We start from the raw sequence: 19081 nt of genomic DNA, 5'->3' as shown, positions 1-19081 counted from the left end.
TTTAGGTCTATAATCCATTTAAAGATAATTTTTGTATATATTTGAGGTTCATTTTGACTATACAGATATCAAATCAATTCATCACTCTTTGTTGAAAACACTGTGCCTTCTCCTGACATACATGTTGTTGTTTTTTTAAAATGCTTTATTTTTCTTACTCCAACAAGATATTGTTATTATTTTATCCAATCCACGTTTATTTAGATTTAGCTATATATTTTCCAGTTTCCTTACTCTTCATCCTTCCTTGCATCTCAGACATTCCATTTAGGATCACTTTCTTTCTTCCTGAAGTACATTCTTTAGAATTTCCTTTAATGAGCATCTACTAGTGGCAGACTCTCTTTTGTTTGCCTGAAATGTATTTCTCTTTCATTCATAGAAAATATGTCTGCTGAGTGTAGAATTTTAGGCTAGTAGGTATGTTTTCAACACGTTAGGGCTATCGTCCCACTTTGGTTTCCACTGTCAAGATCGAGAAGGCAGATTTCAGTCTCACTGTCACTCCTTTGAAGATAACCTCTCTTTATTTCTCTTGTGGCTTTTAAACTCTTCTCTATGCCTTTGGTATGTGTCTAGGTGTGAGTTTCTTCCTTCCTTCTTTCTTTCCTTTTATTATTCCTGGAATTTGTTGGGTGTCTTTCATCAGTTCTGGAAAATTCTCAACAACTACCTCCTTAAATATTGCCTCTTTCCCATTCTTAAGACTCTCTCTCTGATTAATGTCTCTAACCTGTCTTTCATATGTGTAGTCTCTTTGTGCTATATTTTAGATAATTTATTGTTATGTACTGAATGTTTGTGTGCTCCCCAAATTCACATGTTTGAGCTCTAACCTGAGTAGGGCTGTATTTAGGAATAGGCCTCTAATTAGCCCTGACATCGGTTTCTCCACATTAAACCCAGCATATATGGGGTTAAAACCAAAGCACTCATTCCCTGCTTACTCCCTGGCTCCCTGGTTCCAGAATCCACTATCCGCCATGGAGACAGACAGTCAAGGTTTTCCACCTACAAATTCCCTTATTATCCTCCTCCCTGTAAGCAGCCTCCCAAGGCAGAACACAGGCTGGTGGGAAAGCTCCAACCAGCAAGGCCACAGACTCCCCCCAACCCCTCACAAGCAGAAACATTCCTTGCAACCTTGAAAAACCCCTTGCCCCTGATCTTTCAGGGAGACGAGAAGAGACAAGACGAATTTGAGGGCTCACTCGCATCTCCTGGCTGATGTCATCTGAAATAAAAACACTTTCCTTCCCATAAGCCTGGTGTTCCAGTTTTTATTTGGCCCCTGTTGTGTGGCAGGTAGGGAACCTATATTTGTAGCCAGTAACACAATGAAATAATTAAAGTTAAATGACATCAAAAGGATGGGCCCTTAATCTGATAGGATCAGTGCCCTTATAAGAAGAGACACCGGGAACTCCCCCTCTCTGAGCACACATGCTGAGGACAAGCCATGTGATAACTGCGAGAAGGCAGCCATCGGCAAGCCAGCGAGAGAGTTCTCACCAGGAACCAAACTGGCTGGGACCTTGATTTAGGACTTCCCAGCCTCTAAAACTGTGAGAAAATACATTTCCGCTCGCTAAGCCACACAATCTGTGGTATTTTGTTATGGCTGCCCAAGACGATGAGCACAGTGGATATAATAAAATTGGCTTATTCTTCATCCTATTGATGGATATTATTGCTGTTTCCAGTTTTTGTCTATTTTGAATAAAGCTGCTGTAAATACCCTGGACAAGTATTTTTTGAGAATGTAAGATTTCTTTCTTTTGGGTAAGTACCTAGGAATAGAATCACTGGGTCATAGAGTAGGGTGTATGTTTAAGTTTATATAAAACTATTATAGACTGAATGCTTGTGTCTCCCCCAAATTCACATGTTGAGGCTCTAACCCCCAATGAGATGGTATTTGGAGATGGGGCTTTAAGGAAGTAATTATGGTTAGACTAGGTCATGAGGGTGGGGCCCTCATGATGGGACTAATAGCCTTTTAAAAAGAGAAAGAGAGTCCCCCGCCCTCCCCCACCGAGGAGAGGCTCTGTAAGGACACAGCGAGAGGGCAGACATCGGCAAAGCAAGAAGAGAGCCTTCACCAGGAACAGAATTGGCCGGCACCTTGATCTTGGACCTCCAGCCTCCAGAACTGTGAGAAATAAAAGTCTGTTGTTTAAGCTCCCCAGTTTATGGTATTTTGTTATGGCACCCCAAGCAGTCTGAGACACTGTCACATTGTTTTCCAAAATTGTTTTTATCATTTTACACTCCTACTAGCGATAGATGAGTAACACATGAGGTCTCTAAATGATGCATGAGGTCATATCACTTATGCAGTAGGAGCTATTTTGAGTAGGATTTCAGTCGTTTGGTTTAGTAACATTTTCCATAGATTTCAGATTTGTTTACCGTACGCAATCCTGAATCATCAGCTATGTGCTGCTGTAGAAAAAGACTCGCCTGCTAGCAAATACCATCAAGTTTGGTTGCAAGAGATTGGTCATTGGTATATTTACAGAAAGACCTAATTAGTACTGAGAGAAAATGGGTTGCAGAACTGCTGCTTGCCCGTTACTTCTCGCTCACAAATACTTGGTCCGGGACAACGAGAGGCACAAAGAAAGGTAAGAAAGAACAATTTTAAGTCTGGGGTTGGAAATGTACAAGAGGACCCTGGGATGTCTTCCCGAGTCAGGAAAAAAAAACCAAAACAAAGCTAGAATAGACTAATGGGTCACGTCAAAGAACACAGGAGACTTGAAAGGTCTTCCACTGGGAAGACATGGAACAATTTAAGCATCAAAAGGAATAATGATCGCAGTTTCTTAGAAAACTGAAAATACATTTACTGTACTCCCCAGCAACGGCACTCCTGGGCAATTATCCCAGAGAAATACAAATAAAGGTCCCCCCACAAGCACCTGTACACCATTGTTCACAGCAGCTCTGTTTATAATAGCCCCAAACTGGAAACAACCCAAATGTCCCTCAATATTTGAACAGTTTAAGAAACTGTGGTACGTCCATACCATGGAGTACTACTCAGCAATAAAATGAAACAGACTATTGACATATGCAACAGCTTGGGTGGCTCTTAAGATCATTAGGCTGAGTGAAAAAAAGCCAGTCTCAAAAGGTCACGTGTATGATTTCATGTATATAATGTTCTCAAATGCCAAAATTATAGAGCTAGAAAATAGGTGAGCGGTTGCGAAGGGTTGCTGATGGTGTGTGGGGTGTGTGACTACAAAGGGGCAGCATGAGGGAGATCTCTGTGGTGGTGGACTAGTGCCGTATCTTGACTGTGGTGGTAGTTACACAGATCTACACATGATAAAATGTTAGAACCATCCACACGCGTTGCATCAATGTCCAATTCCTACTTTTGATAGTGTACTATAACTATGTGAGATATTAGGGGAAATTGGGTAAAGGGTCTCTGCGTTAATAATGATTAAGCAAAAACTAAAAACAAATCCTCATTAGTCATCAATGCGAGTTGTTAGGGCATCCAATTTATTCTAAAAATTTATTTCTTTTAAAGCAAAATAATTCAAGCATTTATCTTGCCTTTCCTTTATGAATTATATTTCAAGGTAACCAAACTGTTGATGAGGGAAAGATTTGCTTTCTGGATGAATTCCACCCACGATGTCCAGTAGGAATTATAAAATTGGAATAATCATCATTTTGCAACCCCTAATGAAACAATCAATATAGACAACAATAATCAATATGTAAAATTACTAAGTGAAAACTGATGCAGGTGCCAGCCGCGTGGCTGAGTGGTTAAGTTCACGCGCTCTGCTTCTGTGGCCCAGGGTTTTGCCGGTTTAGATCCTGGGTGTGGACCTAGCACCACTCATCAAGCCATGCTGAGGCTGCGTCCCACACAGCACAGCTAGAAGGATCTATGACTAGAATATACAACTATGTACTGGGGGGCTTTGGGAAGAAGAAGAAAAAGAAACAAGAAGATTGGCAACAGATGTTAGCTCAGGGCCAATCTTCAAAAAAAGAAAAAAGAAAGAAATACCGATGCAGATTCTTATAATGGATGTATCAGCCCGGCAATACCTGAGCCCAGGGATCAATCTTAATTCTTACTTTCACCAAAAGTGGGACAAAGGACTTAGTCCATTTCAGGCTGCTATAACAAAATACTGTAGACTAAGGGGTTTAAACAGCAGACATTATTCTCACGGTTCTGAAAGTGGGGAAGTCCAAGATGAAGGTGCCGACAGATTTGACGTCAGGCGAGGACTCTCTCTCGGCTTACAGACAGCCTCGTCACATGACCTCCCCTTTTCCTTGTTTTCTGAGGGCCTAGTCCTATCGTGAGAGCCCCACCCTCACGACTACATCTAATCCTAACCGCCTCCCGAAGGCTGCACCTCCGCAGGCCTTCACACCAGGGCCTCAGGCTTCAACGTATGAACTGGGGGGACACAAACATTCAGCCCACTGCAGTGACGTTGGGTATGTCCCGATGTGTTGTAGTAGAATGTGGTAGGAAATGCACAGCCCTATCTGTGAAGTGTTTTACAAAAAAAAAAAAAAAAAATCCAGCCTGAATCTCCCCAAGCCTCTAGATTTAACTTCTAGTTTACAGAAATACAGAATACAATGGAACGAGTTATATGATTAAGAATATGGAACACTCCAGAGTATAAGTAACTCCGTTTCTTCAACAAATAAGTGGCATGAAAAAAATAGGGGTGTAAGGCGATAGATATGAAAAGACTTAGAAAACATAACACAAAGTGCAATGTATGGACCAACTGTTCAAAGTCACTATTGAAGTAAGTGGAGAAATCTGAACACGGGCGAAGTATTAGATGATATGAGAGAACATTGTTACTTTTATTAGCTGTCATAAAGGAGTTTTGGTTAGGTTAAAAATTCTGCCACAGAGACATACTGAAGTATTTACTGTTAGAATATTTGCAAATCATGTATCTGACAAGGGTCTGGAAATGAAAGAACATTTACCACTCAATAACTAAGAAATAAATAACCCGATTAAAAACGTGCACAGGATTTGAATAAACATTTCTCCAGAGAAGATATGCGAATGGCCAACAAGCACAGGAAAAGGTGCTTGACATTATTAGTCATTTGAGAAAGGTAGATCAAAACCACAGAGGTACCACTTCACACCCACCAGGATGGCTGCAATCAAAAAGGCAGGTGAGAAATACTGGTGAAAACGTGGAACCTTCACACTGTCAAAATTGACTTTAGTGGAGCCATTTTAAAATGGAGTCGGAGGTGCCTTTCCAGAGAAACTGCCTTGCTGTCTTGAACCTTGAACTGGGCCAAACCTTTGGACTGGGCCAAACCAGCAATTGTTTTATAAACCATTTTTTGAGAAGTCAGCAGGAGACCGGACATCCTGATCACAAAGACTGAGGATCATGGACCTTCTGAAGGTACACATCAATAGTCAATCAATGTTGGGCCAACACTAGCTCTCTGCCTCCAACTCCAATTAAAATTCTCTGTAATACAACCTCCCTTCTTTGCCTTTAAAAGCCCCTGACTTTTACTCCCTAGTGGGACACCATTTGGGCTTCTACCTAAATCTGTGCTCCCTGAATTGCAATTCTTCGATTGCCTCTTAAACTGGTTTCTGTTCTTGCAGGTTAACAACACATTCTGACGGGAAGATGAGATGGTTTTATCTTTGGAAAACAGTTTGCCAGTTCTTGAAAAGTTTAAACATACAGTTACCATGTGGACCAGCAATTTCACTCCTGGGTGTATGTACCCAAGAGAAATGAAAACACATGACCACACAAAAACTCGTACACAAGTGTTTATAGAGGCATTATTCAAGTGGAAGTGACATTATTCACGTTTTCCATTAAGTGAAAACAACCTGAATGTCCATCAAAGATGAATGGATAAATAAAATGAAGTAGATCCATACAATAGACTATCATTTGTCAGTGAAAGGAGCGGCTTCTGGAGGCAGAGAGAAGGGGAGGAGTGAATGACTGCTAGTGTATATGGGACTTCTTGGGGTGATGAAAATCTTCTAAAATTAGATCAGGGTGATGGTTGTGCAATTGTCTAAATATGCTAAAAATCATTGAATTGTACATTTTAAATTAGAGAATTTTATGGTGTGTATATCTGTTATATCTTGAAAAATCTTTTTTTTTTTTTTTTTTTAATCTGCTCTGGGGCAGGCTTTCGGTTATAATTTCTCAGGACAGCTTTCCCCTACTCTGTCATCTCCTGCAGGTGGAGGGGAGGGCAGGGCGGGGGCAGGTTTACTCCTGATGCCTCTCACCTGGAGCGTGTAGCCCTTTGGATGTTCTGATTCGTGAGGTCTGCCCTTAGACACCCGACGGGGCGGGGTCTGGTGTTCACTACTGCCCTCTTCACCCTCAGAAGTCATCAAACCTGAAGCTCAGAGTTCGCTGGATTGGAAAAAGGCACCTTGGTGCTTAGCTTATCTCATTATATACCACTTTCTTTTAGGTTTTGACCTGGAGGGTTTTTTTTTATCTTTCAGCTCGGTGATGCTTTTAAGACGTTTTATATTTTTTCCAACACGTATAGCTGTTTTCTCCTGATGAGTTGGTTCAACTAAACCAGCTCCACCTAAACTACCTTAATCATTTTAAATTCATGGTCATTACCTTCAAGGGGGCATAAGGGCTGCCTGGTAATACTGCTCCACTTCTCTGATCCATTCTCCCACCCGTCTGGAAGACTCTCACATCTTTCTTTTTTCCTACTTTCTTCAGATCTCTTTTCCCATTACACCTTGTGAGGGAGACCCTGGTGTGAAACCCTGTAAGTAACATCCTCATCCCATTGCTCTCCGGCTCCCTTGTTGTGTTATCGTGTTATTACACTTCGTAATAGTAACTACAAAGCCGAAGATACTATGCTTTTATTTTTTGATAAGTTCAGTGTCTGTCTTCTACCAGAAATATAAGCTCCTTAAGAGCAAGGATTTGCCATTTTGTTAGTTGATTATCCCCAACGCTTAAAGAGTACCTGGTAAAAAATAATTACACGACAAATACTTAATTTCAGAACACATCGCTGAACATTTTAGATCAAATATGTGTTTTTGGCAAATCTGTCTGCTGCCAGAATGTTAGTGGGCTTCCAACTTATCATCATGAGTGAAAATTTACGTTCCAAGATCTCTGTGGGTGTAACTATTATTACCGCGAAGACAAATCTGATGTGCTTCTCTTTCTGTAAGCACCACATTGACAAGCAGTGATGTGCCCTGGGGAGACTTCTGTCTGAACAGGTCTCATTATTATTCCTATTTCAAATCACTGTTTCAGAAAATGCTATTGCCTCTATGCATACTTGAGGACCAAATGTTTATGTTGTGTTCAGCTTAGGTCTCGTGGAGGGCAGTGGCCTAATAATGTCACAATTGAGGATGTCATGGGGGTGACTGTGGAATCTGTCCTGACGATCAGGGCCTCACTGACGCCTGGATGACCTTGAGCAGGTATTTCCACTGGAAGACTGTCCCCCTAACAGAGCATTTGGGATCATGATTTAGACCTGATATTGAGTTGAACTTGGCAAGGGAGATTGAAATCAATGACTCCAGTTGTTTGACACCTCTCTGCGTCCACATCCTTTACTAGCGTCTTCTCTACTTTGCTTTGTCCAATGCGACAGGAACGTGCTGATGCAAGCAGAGGTGTGAAAACGTGCTTGGGTGTTTCCACTTCTGCTGTCTTGGACCCCACTTCTGCCATGAGAACATGCACAGCTTGCATGCTGGAGGGATGTGGAAGATGCACAGAGAAGAGCTGAGTGATCCCGGTGGAGGCCATCCTAGACCAGCCAGCCCCCAGCGAGCTTGTCAGGGGCAGCAGATGGCTGAGCGAGCCCAGCTGAGGCTCGCCAAGTCCAGCCCAGATCAGCGGAACCATCCAAGCAGCCTGTGGACTGGTGAGGAATAATATATGAATTGCAGCTGTTTTAAGCCATGAAGGATTAGTTTGTTATGCTGCAATTGTGGATTGATAGATGATGTAAGCAGAAAACAATCTTTGCCACCTGCTCTGTGGATTATTTCTGGCTCCTGGATAAAAATCCCAAGTTTGGGGGAGGGCTAGAGTGAGTTCTTGTTCGTGTCCATGTTCACGTTAATGTTCACCACCAGTTACTTTCAAGTGTAAGAACCATCTCTGTTAAGTAATTAGGATGCCCAGTCCGGTGTAACAATCAAAACGTCAAAACTTTATCAAAGATAGAAGGTTCTCCCCTCTGCTGGCTGAGAATGGTGGTGGGGAGGAGGATGCGGTTGGAGTCTCTGTCTCCTTGCCCAGCCTCATCAGGCAGTTGGAGCCAAGCAGGAGGGACAAACAAAGACGCCTGTGGCAGGTGCAGTTCCCTTCCTACACTAGTGCTCAGTGGCCCCGGTGGCTTTTCAAACCCGGCTCGCCTCCTCTGGCCTCCTTCCGTGTGCTTCTTAGCCCTCTTCCACCAGAACCTCCAACACAATCCCCATAATGTGTGTGATGCCTTCTATTCTTTAAAATGCACTTCATACATGACATATGCAGAAAAGCAATCAAATCATGTTGTAAACTTTGTGACACATTTTCACAAGGTGAACACACTGTATGGCCACCCCCAGACCAAGAACCCTGAACACCACGAGGGTCCCAGAAGCCCCTTCCTCTCCTCTCTGTTACACCCACCCTCATCCCCTGTCCTAACTTCTAACCTACAGATAAACAATTGAATCGTTTTCTTTGACCAACCTGGTTGGCCTTTGCCAGGACAGAATGCCCTCTGCCAGCTCTCAAAGAATCAGCTTACCCCAAAATATGCAAACAAAATGTCACTGTTCCCAGACTGAGAAATCTTGTTGCTGTCTTTGTTCCTTGACTCAGGCCCCCATCTGTCCACTTACATGTGAGCCAACAAATCATTCGCAAAGTCACCTAACCGTGAGCAAAGGAACATCTCTGATTTATTCTTTGACAAATAGCTACTCCCAGACAGCTTACAAAATGAAATAGCATACTAAATGTAGAGGTACAGGGCTCTAAAATAGGACTACTTTTTTAACCAGAAAAATGAATAATTCTTAATGAATCTCGTGACACACAGTTCTTATGTTTCTTTAAAATTTCCAAGCATTTAGGAAAATTTAATTCATTTCTTATGTAATAGGAGCTCAATAAAGTATGCTCTAACATTTCTACTTAGACCAGAAATCATGCTAAGCATGAATTGTTAAATTCCTTTTAAATATTATAACCAGTTACATAAAAATGAATCTGGTTTAACAATGATCTATTCTTAGTTTCAATATTTTTTTGGGATTTTCCTACAAAGGGAGGAATAAAAAGGAATTCAAAGAAGGACATCCTCATTTGTCGCAGACACTGTGGGATTCAAAATTCAAGCTCGCTTTCAGAGAGCTGTGGTGGCAAACCAGAGAAAGTGGGGATGCTTAATGGATCCGTGAGCACGTCCAACAGCGCCATCAAATTGAATTTCTTTCTGCTCCTCACTGCCTGAGGGGATCTTTCTACAAATTCTGTTTTGATTGGGGTACCACCAAGGGGAAGAAAAATATCACCATTGGCCTTTTCCTGCTAGTACCAGTTTGTATTCTTCAAACTTTATCTTTCTCTGGAGATTTATCCGTTTCTTTACTCCCAACGAGCTATCTCAAATTGCTCTTTAAGTCCCCAAAGAGAAATTCTTGGAAAGCCCCAAAGAAAAGCAACAGAGGCAAAAATTATTCTTCAAATCAGTTTATACGTTTCATCAAAACCAACTCCTTGAAATATATCTAAACATAAAATAGACAAGGCTACATCTATTATGTACATAAAATCTTTCTTCTGAATACAAAAGCTTTAGCATTTAATATATTTTTAAGAATGAAAATCTATACTTTCCCATGTCCTATTCAAATAATCTTACATATCAGCATTGCTTTCCCCGAAAGAAATATGTTCAGAGCTTTGGGGTACATCTGATATCTGAATCACAAATTTTTGTCCATCTTCCAGGGTCACAAGGGCCTCCTGTCCCAGAGGAAGGCTGAGTTTGACCGTGCTCTCGGTGGCTCTGTCTTCCAATGACACCTGGATGAGCTGCAAGGGAGGAACGTTGAAAAGGAAAAGAGAAAAAGAACAAGTTGTACTATTCCCTGTTGCAGGACCTACCACATGAATTCTGCTCGTTCTTCTAATTCTTCAGTTCTGAGCTGACATCGTTGGCTCAAGTTCTTACAAAAACCCCCCTCCACCATCCATCAAACAGACCAGTAGATAAGGAGGGAAAATCTATGAACACAGTCACTGGTTGAACTGACACTTGACTGAGTAGGAATAACTTTGAGAGATTCACAGATTCTGATGTTAGCTTAAGCGCCAGGTCTGAGGTAAGGCATCTGACTTGTCTAAGCAAGTCTTCCTACCAGAGAAACACGGATAACATGCCATTCTTCCCTTAGCTCCCAGGGTACTCGGGAGATTGGCAAATCCTTGGACACGATTACTTTCAAACTGATAGAGATCTATTTTCTGGGTCTGATTTCATCAAAAAACTCCCCACAAGCTAATATGCTTTGACAAAGATGTGCACAAGGTAACCTCAAATGCAAGAATAACTAAAGTACGTTTCTCACCCTTTCTCTCTAAATTCGACTCAATGAAAACATGTTTTTCTTCTCTCAAAAAAACTGTCTTCACCTTTACCCTAAAGCTGAAGAGTCAGTCAGTTTTTAATCATCTTGCTATGCTTTAATCCTTGAGTACACGGCCTAAAGTGAAAACTGCGCAGCATAATTTTTAAAAGCATATTCTTTCACATCAGTATAATTTTTTACTTAATTCTTCAACACGCCTTGGCGTCTTCCTATTTGAGTGTTGCTAGAGGGCAGGAGAGCTACAGATGGAGACAACTCCGAATGCTGACCTCAGTGGTTACGGTAGGTGCAGGGCGGTGCAAAATTGTTCAGAGGAGGCTGACACAGGTGTGCAGCTGAATGGGGCGGTAACTGGGGGCAGAGGAATGCAGATGGGCCACAGAGGGGCTGGCTTTTTGTTGATGATGCGCACAAATGCTCAATAATGAATGCGAGGGGAATCAGATGCGCATCACCTTCGGTGCTGGGCTGTTGAAGCCATTATAGCTAATTCAGCAGGCACGCACGAGCAGAGGCAGGTTAATTAATCTCCAAGGCATATTACCTTGGATTATCTGATATTCTTCTGCTTGTATTGCTTTGTTATGTAGTCCAATTAAGTATTTAATATCTTCTCTACTGTTTCCACCAGTGAAACACAGGTCAAGCCCCGTTACAATGAACTTCAGAGTTGGCAGGGGCTCGTGTGGAGAATTTACAGGAAAGCGCTCAGATTAGGAGGTTTTGTGGGAGAAATAACGACGCTGACTGGTGGCTATGGGTACTTACTATGTTCTAAGAATTTTACAACAATTAACTTATTTAAACTGCATAACAATGCTATGAAATTGGAGATTATTATTCCCCTTTTGTAGATAAGGAAACTGAGGAACAGATAAATCCAGCAACTTGCCCAAGGTTCTCAGCTAAGAAGTGGGAGGTGTGGAATCTGAACCCAGGAACTCATGTGCCAGAACTGCCCATTTATTTCCCCAAGTCATCAGAGTGGAAGGTATTTTTAATTTACTCCCCACTCGCCACTTTTGGAATTAAAGCACATGGTAGTACCCTCTGGGAGAGACAGGGTGCTGGGAAAGGACAGTCTTGGAAGGAGGTCTAGGAGGTTTGAATCCCTGCTCTGCCAAGTATCAGCAAGGTGACCTCGGGAACATTACTCAACCCCTCATCAGCCTCAGTTATTCCCTCTGTGAAACAGGGGCAATGAGAACACCATCTCACTGGGTTGCTGAAATGACGCATTTAAATGCCCAGCACAGGGAGCCCGTCAGTGTCTGCTCTCCACCTGCTTCCAACGGTGGCTGAAGAGGCAGAAGTTTACTCCTGGTTAACTTGGTGACCAAGGGGCATGTCCACTTGTCCACAGTCCTAGCTCTCGCCCCACCAGAGAGTGGAGAGATCTGCACACCTGGAGCTGAGCTGAGCGTCCAGCACAGACGCTTGTCCTGTTAGGGCTCCACGGCGTGCTCCAGACTGTGCTCAGGTGAGCTCCCCACGGGACAGCCCTTGCAGGGCCCTGTTGTCAGGATGGGGTATTCTCTCCAGAGGGTCAGGGAGCAGGGACAGACACTCTCCTGGGCACAGCCTGGCCAACCAGTCCTTTTTTCAGATCTGACTGGGCCTTCGGCCCTGAGGGCCATCAGCCCTGAAACACCAGCTTGTGAATGGTGCCTGTGCTGCCCCAGCTGCTCCTCTTCTAAGGTGTCCCAGTTCCCCCACCCTTGCCCCATTGGGCTCCTGATTTGGGGCCAGTATTTCACTATTTCGTGCCTCATTGGCCAGGTTCTCTGCGCTCTGGAGAACTTGGAATGAGGGTTTGTTCGAGAAGGAAAGGTCCCCGGAAAGTTCTGGTAATTTTGAGGATTGTAGGCCATGAACAGTTCAGGCTGTGACTCATTCCCATGGGCAGGACCACTATGAACACAAGGCGAGAGCAATGCCCCTGCTTTTAATGGTCCCCTGCTAAGCACAGCTCCTCATCTACTCAATAGGGGGACTCGTGGGTACAAAAGAAATACTGCGCTTACATAGTGGCTAGACTTCCGAACATGCATATACAAGTTCTAGAAATTGGTACTAAGACAATTGTTGTCAAGATTTTTTTTAAGCCAGCCCACTCCCCCCCGTCTGCATCACCAAGGAGTTTCAGTTCCTTCCTGCATCAGTCTCACTCCTCTTCCCGGCGTTCAAGGCCCCATCTCTGCCCTCTTGTGTCCTGCTTCCCTCGGCGGGGCACGGACCACCCTCCTCTGATCTAGTGTTGCAGGAGAAAAATGGACTTGAGATCAAGCAGCCCAGGGCTCTAGTCTCTGTTCCACTATTTACTTGCTGTGTGACTTAGTGCAAGTCACATAGCTTCTCTGAGCCTCAGTTTCCTTATCCATGGCATGAAAACGATGAGAACGGGTACTCTGCAGGATTGTATGGTTTCAAGATAATGTATATAAAGGCTATATAGTAGTGTGATAGATAAATAGCAATTCCTATTTTTATATCTTTCAAGATGTACCCCGATTCTATCTTTTAAAAATCCTTTTTATTCAGACTATTCAACGTTTCTTTTTTGAATGCCAGAGGCATTTTCCGTGCATACCACTCCATTTAGTGGCTTGTGGTGATCTATGTTCAGTGAGTCTAACCGCGCCAGGTAAGCTCTGGGAAGGCCAGACCCAGGCCATCCAAATATTCCCCATCTCTAACCATGCCAGGCATATGTCAGTGCACCACAAACCTGAGCCAATCAGCGGTCAACAGATAAGCTACTATCATCACTTCTGGAAAAATCACCTAGAGCAAAGATGAACCCAGAATCCTGTATCACTGTTTGGACCATGTGATCTCTATGGGCTTCCCAACCACCTGGTAGTTCTTATTGCCCTTTAAAAGCTGTGCAGACAGAAGCTGGGGCCCCCGTGTCTGTACCTTATTGCCCGTGGCAGTGTCGACCAGGAAGCCCAGGACACTGAGAGCCACACTGCTCACACCCACGGGACTTCGGCTCTGGCTCACGTGTTTCAGCGACACCCAGGGTGGATCCACACTTGGACTTTCATAGTCTTGAGTTGGTAAAGAATCTGGAGGGTGGACAATTGCCTCATCTGGCTGGACGAGAGGCTGGTCATCTGGGAGCATTTCCTTAAAGTTTTCCACGTTGTCCTCCTCTTCCTCTTCTATGCACGACTGGAGAATATGGATCACATATTCCAGAAGCAGCAAATGAAACAGATGCCAGGAGCCTACATTTAAATAACAACCAGAAAGGAATAATTAGATAGATAGACAGATGGACAAACAGATCACTGCGAAGCGAACAACTTTTCTGGGGCTTTTAACTCCTGTGTATGAGAGCCGCACTTCTCCAGCTGCTCCTGGGGCGTCCTGGGCAGGGCCCATCACCATGCGGCGTTCCAGACCCAGAGAGCCCTGTCCAGAGGCAGCTTCTGGACAGAAAGCACAGAGAGCGAAATAGCCAGAGCCAGGAAAGGGAACTTAGAACTCATCTAGTGTGAGATGGGAGAAAGCAAACCCTACAGAAAAATGGGTGCCTCGCAGAGCTGGAGCGTGTGCCCTCAGCCTCCCGGGGTTGGCAGGCGGAGAGTAAGGGAGAGGCTGGGAGGAGACGCGGAGGCCAAGTGCGGACAGCCTTTCCCCTGTCACTGTCTGTGCCGCTGCATCTCCTGGGGAGGGAGGTGGGGCAGGGAGGCTGGCTGGTGCTCAGCACTCAGAGACTTTCTCTCACGTGGGCATGCAAGGACTGTCACTAGGGAGATTGTGCATGGGAGACAGAAGGGCACGTGACTCAGCTGGACACTCCTGGCCTATTTAACCTTGTGAAACCATGGTTCACGTCAACAGGAAAAAGTGCTGGTATGAATACTCTGACTTCGTATGGAGGTCCAAAGAGGGTAGAGGCAGAGGGATTAGGGGCGTCGGGGTGGGCAGCAACCACTACAGGGCTGGATTTCTTTCTGCAATTGCACATGAACTCTGCTCTATCACTTTGCTCTGGAAGAGCAGTGGCATAAAGCAGAGCCATTTTGGACTTCATGAAAGGGAGGACCTCATTAGAAATGGGTGTTGCCTATACCTAGCTTACAGCAGCAACCTCAAAAGAGCTCCAGAGTATTTGCAAAACTGATCTAGAATAGAGCTTGTCTTCTCTTCCATCTTCTGCCTACCTGCTGTGAGGGTGTCTGGCAGCCCTCTGGAGCAGGGAATACTCACACTCATTAGCGTGTAAGCTCAGAGGGGTGGAGACTGTCTGTCTGTCCACTGCTGTATGCCCAATGCCCAGGAAGGTGCCTGAGACTACGTAGGGACACGGTAAAGATCTGTTGAAATGAACAATCCCTTCCATGGGGCTGAGGGCTCAGTGGTGAACTGCCCTTTCTATACTCTCCTACGCTGCATCCGTGGCACAGACGTGACAGATGGGACTCTGTCCCACAGAGAAGGACCACCTATCTGACCAGAACGTTTGCAAAATGGATACTACCTCACTCTTTCCACCACCTGCATACCATGGCGACTTTCTCAATTGTTGCTCCTGACAGGTAAGCATGGGAGCCCCACAGAACCCATTTTTTGTCCATCTCAGTTGTCTCCCTCGGTGCTGTTCTCAAAATGTCCCAATGCACACAATCCAAAAACAGATGCGTTGGAGGCTTCCTACACATCTGACAATGACGGAACGGGAAAGTGAAGCACCGTCCAACTGTTTGATGGGTTATCATGTTGCCATTAAAAAAATATTATTATGGGGCCAGCCTGGTGGCGTATGGTTAAGTTCACATGTTCCGCTTTGGTGGCCCATGGTTTCTGGGTTCGGATCCCAGGTGTGGACCTACACACTGCTCCTCAAGCTATACCGTTGTGGTGACCCACATACAGAATAGAGTAAGATTGGCACAGATGTTTGCTCAGGGACAATCTTCCTCACCAAAAAAGAAAAAAAATGAAAAAAGAAAAGAGAAAGATGATTGTGGTTTTCCGTGTCTGTGTTGTATTTTACATAAAAAGGTTAAAAGAAGCTGACTAGATTCTACATAGAAATATGGAAAATCCTTAAGCTATGATAACATTTTTAAAAGGTAGAATGCAAAATGTTTTGTATTCTCTGACTTACCGAAACTGTCTCTGTGGCAGAGGGTCATGGCTTTGCTCACAGCGGTGAGAAGAAAATTCCATCTTAGCTGGAAGCTGGCGGCCAATTCGATAAACTCCTCTTTGCTTCTGCTTGGCTATTACATTTTTGTGAAAAAAAAAAATGCCGAGGTTCATGACAAAAACCAGAACAGCACGTTTACAAATGCACACATTTGTGAGCAGGGACATTTTCAAGTGGCCAAAGAGAAGAGGAAGGGGAAATGACGGAGGCAGTGGCACATGAGCCTATTTCCCATCTTGCTCCGTCTCCTGGGGAGGTGATTCCAGAGCAGAACCCTTTGAAGCTGATGGAGAGAAGGAAGGAGGCGGGAAACTGGCCTACCTCTTTTTATAATCCCACACAATTTTAAAAAGGAGGTCGCTTGTGAAGCGCGGCAGAGAAACCCTGCAGGGGAGCCCTCCTGACGGCCCCCGGCAGCCGCTATCGACAGGGTCAGCGGCTGCTCTACACTTGCCAAGTCGGATATTGTGAAAAAGTGGGACAGAATCCCATAATAATGACAAGTGGTGGTGCTGATTTTGAAAAGCTCAAAGCTGGCCACTGTGCCACGCAAATTATCTGAGGACCGCAAGGTCCCGCCTGTCTGTCCAGCGGAGCTGAGGTCATCTGACAGCCTGAGTGGCACTAAACTGGGTACTGGTGAGATGCCTTTACATGCAGACTAAGAAACCATCCATCTAGATTGAGCATAGCCTTGGACCACACTTAAATGAATTGCAAACCAATGGAGTCTCATGAATTTCACATGCACATGTTGGAATGAATGGCCCTGAAGCCCCTCCTAAGTCTTGTCATATCCCGTTGGACCACCCACCAGCTCAACCGCAAGTCTCTGAGGAAGAGATGGAGAGACTAGCTAGACGAGGAAATGCCCTTTCTCACCTTTGCTTCTCTGCCCTTCTGCTCCCATCGAAAGCCCTCCGGGTACCAAAGGGTCGCCCTGGGCTTTCGGTGCTGGGGAACTCCCCTCAGTCGCAGAATCCTCCCCCCACGACTTGTGACCTCCTGGGCTGGTGTTTCTGACCACCTGAAAGGGCGCTCTCAGGAGGAACCCTGGTGTTCGCCAAACACAGGGACACTTTCTCAAAGCATCGCGAGAAGTAGGTCTGGGCCATCAGCGCTCTCTGCGCGAATGTTCAGATGTGAACCATACACAGTACTGAGCATTCCTCCGCTGCCCCCAGTGTGGCACTTCAGCTTCCTACATTTAGAAATTACTCTGGGCCTGAACCGCACAAGGACCAGGAGAACGAAACCCATGACACGGATGAACATTGCCCTGTGCCAGCCAGCGTGACGCCAGGTGCCGGCAGCTGGAGCCATTAGTCATCTCGGACAAGCCCGAGGGTTTAGATTTTAACCGTCTGAGTGTTTTATTGACAATGGTCTGTTTTTTAATCAGCCAAGCTGTTTTACAAAAACAAGCCCTTCAAAGGCATGCAGTTCCGTTTTTCTAACATGCCTCATTTGTGAAGGCTGAAGACATGATGATAGAGACCTGGGAAGCAGGTAGCGTTAACGTGGTCTAAAACGTGGGATGCGCCTGCCGGGCTGCTCACGGCAGGGTTGGTATCAGTGGTCTCACTGGGCTCATCTTGGTCAGTTAGAGGCTGAGCGAGTGTCCACAAAAAAGAACAGAGGATTGAAAGCTTCTATCAGTGACGTCCTATCAGATGAATTAACGTCTCCGCAATGCAGCTCTAAGCACGTTCCACTGTTATCAATAAGCTTTGCCGAAGACCAACGAGGAGGAATAAAAACCATACAGAATCCGAAACGATTATTTCCAAGAAGGAAAGAATGGAAACAGACACCTGCCAAGGGTTGGAACCAGCTTCCAAGCTCCTTCCTGAGGAGTTTTCTGGTTCCTCTCTATGAGGTTCAAGACCCCAGTGCTCCCTCCGGTCTTTGTGGACTCGGTTGTTATTTCTGCCCTTTCTTGACTGTGAGGACAGGCATACGGACAAGGCCAGGTGAGGAGGAAGAAGGAGAGAAAGAAATGTGACCGGAGGCTTAAAGGAGAGCGCCCCAAGTTGCGTTCTGGGATCAGCCCTCCACGTCTTTGCTCTCCACTCCAGAGATGTCTGTTTCTTCTTCCCTAAATAGGTCCTCCATTTTCCCATATGCTCACTCTGCTCATGCCATTCTCTCTCGTGAACACTGTCTCCCTTTCTCAGCTTATTTTAATCCTATCCACCCAGTTTAAGTCCTACCTTCCTCATCAAGGCCTTTCCTAATGGTCTCAGCCTTCAGAGGACGGTGCCTCAAGGGTGGGAGGTGCTGGGCTGCCTTGCTTTGGTCTAAGTTTTAATGCATGGCTTTCCACCCATCCATGCACTGTGGGCCCACTGGGGCAAGGGTGCTGTGGCTGTCTCTGATAGCACTCTCAGCCTGTGAAGCGTGAGAGCTGATGCAGAAGATGATGACAATCAAGCCAAGGACCGTACTGACGTAACTCCCAAGTGATATGTTGACCAGAAGGACCAAATTCACCCACATCCAAAATCAATTCATTTTTTGATTTTGCGAAATCAAGCCTGACTCTTTACTGGGCCATTTCTGCAAATACCCAGGCAACCACTCTTCCCTGCACACAGTCAAGCTTCCTCCTATCCAGTCTCTCTTTATGCACGCACACACTCACCTGTGCACAACTACACACATGCTTATCCATGCTCACTTGCACACACACACTCTCCTGAGCACTGCTCACCCATGCACACATTCGCCCACCCACAAGCGCACATCTGCATGATGCACCAGCCTCTGATTCCTGCCTTGCTACAGGAGTGACGCACGACTTCCCTGTCATTAACACCCCCACCAGCCTTGACACATTTCTGGCCAAGAGAACTCTTTTTCATTGCTCCAGGTCATGCACGCTTGGTGCTATAATATAGCTCAAATGATCAACACCCATTTCTTCCCTTTAAAAAAAATCACGGTTTTGTACCTGGAAGACAATTGCTTGGAGATTTGAAGACACACAATTCAGGAATACATTGAGGTCTGTTGACGTCCCCAGCAAAGAAATCAAACTGCTTAAACCTATAAAAACACACACACACACAAAGATTGGGAGCACCGTAGCAGAATTTTTCTGTAGGTATTTGTATGCTAGGTGCCCTAGGGGTGACATCTGAACAGCAGTTCAAAGGAATTCCCTGCGGCCTGGCGCTCATTTTGAACACAAAGGATGCATTCTACGGCTGGATTTGTCACCCCTGTGGTCATCTAGTGCAGAGTCA

General features: G+C 44.9%; 1 protein-coding gene across 1 annotated transcript in view; it reads right to left on the bottom strand.

Moving 5' to 3' along the window:
- Positions 1 to 9759: 9759 nt before the first annotated feature.
- Positions 9760 to 19081, bottom strand: part of RFX8 (regulatory factor X8) — a 58452-nt gene continuing 49130 nt past the window's right edge. Inside the window, exons 12-15 of the mRNA XM_070511602.1 lie at positions 18787 to 18881; positions 15792 to 15906; positions 13589 to 13902; positions 9760 to 10112 (exon numbers count right to left, since the gene is read on the bottom strand). Of these exons, the coding sequence (XP_070367703.1) occupies positions 9936 to 10112; positions 13589 to 13902; positions 15792 to 15906; positions 18787 to 18881 (701 nt within the window). The 3' untranslated portion in view covers positions 9760 to 9935. The remainder of the gene's footprint in view (positions 10113 to 13588; positions 13903 to 15791; positions 15907 to 18786; positions 18882 to 19081) is intronic.

Source organism: Equus asinus, chromosome 6 (assembly GCF_041296235.1).
Source record: "Equus asinus isolate D_3611 breed Donkey chromosome 6, EquAss-T2T_v2, whole genome shotgun sequence".
In the NCBI taxonomy this organism is placed as follows: Eukaryota; Metazoa; Chordata; class Mammalia; order Perissodactyla; family Equidae; genus Equus; species Equus asinus.
The sequence above is the reverse complement of the archived record's forward strand: the minus strand, read 5'-3'. Positions and strand labels throughout refer to the sequence as shown.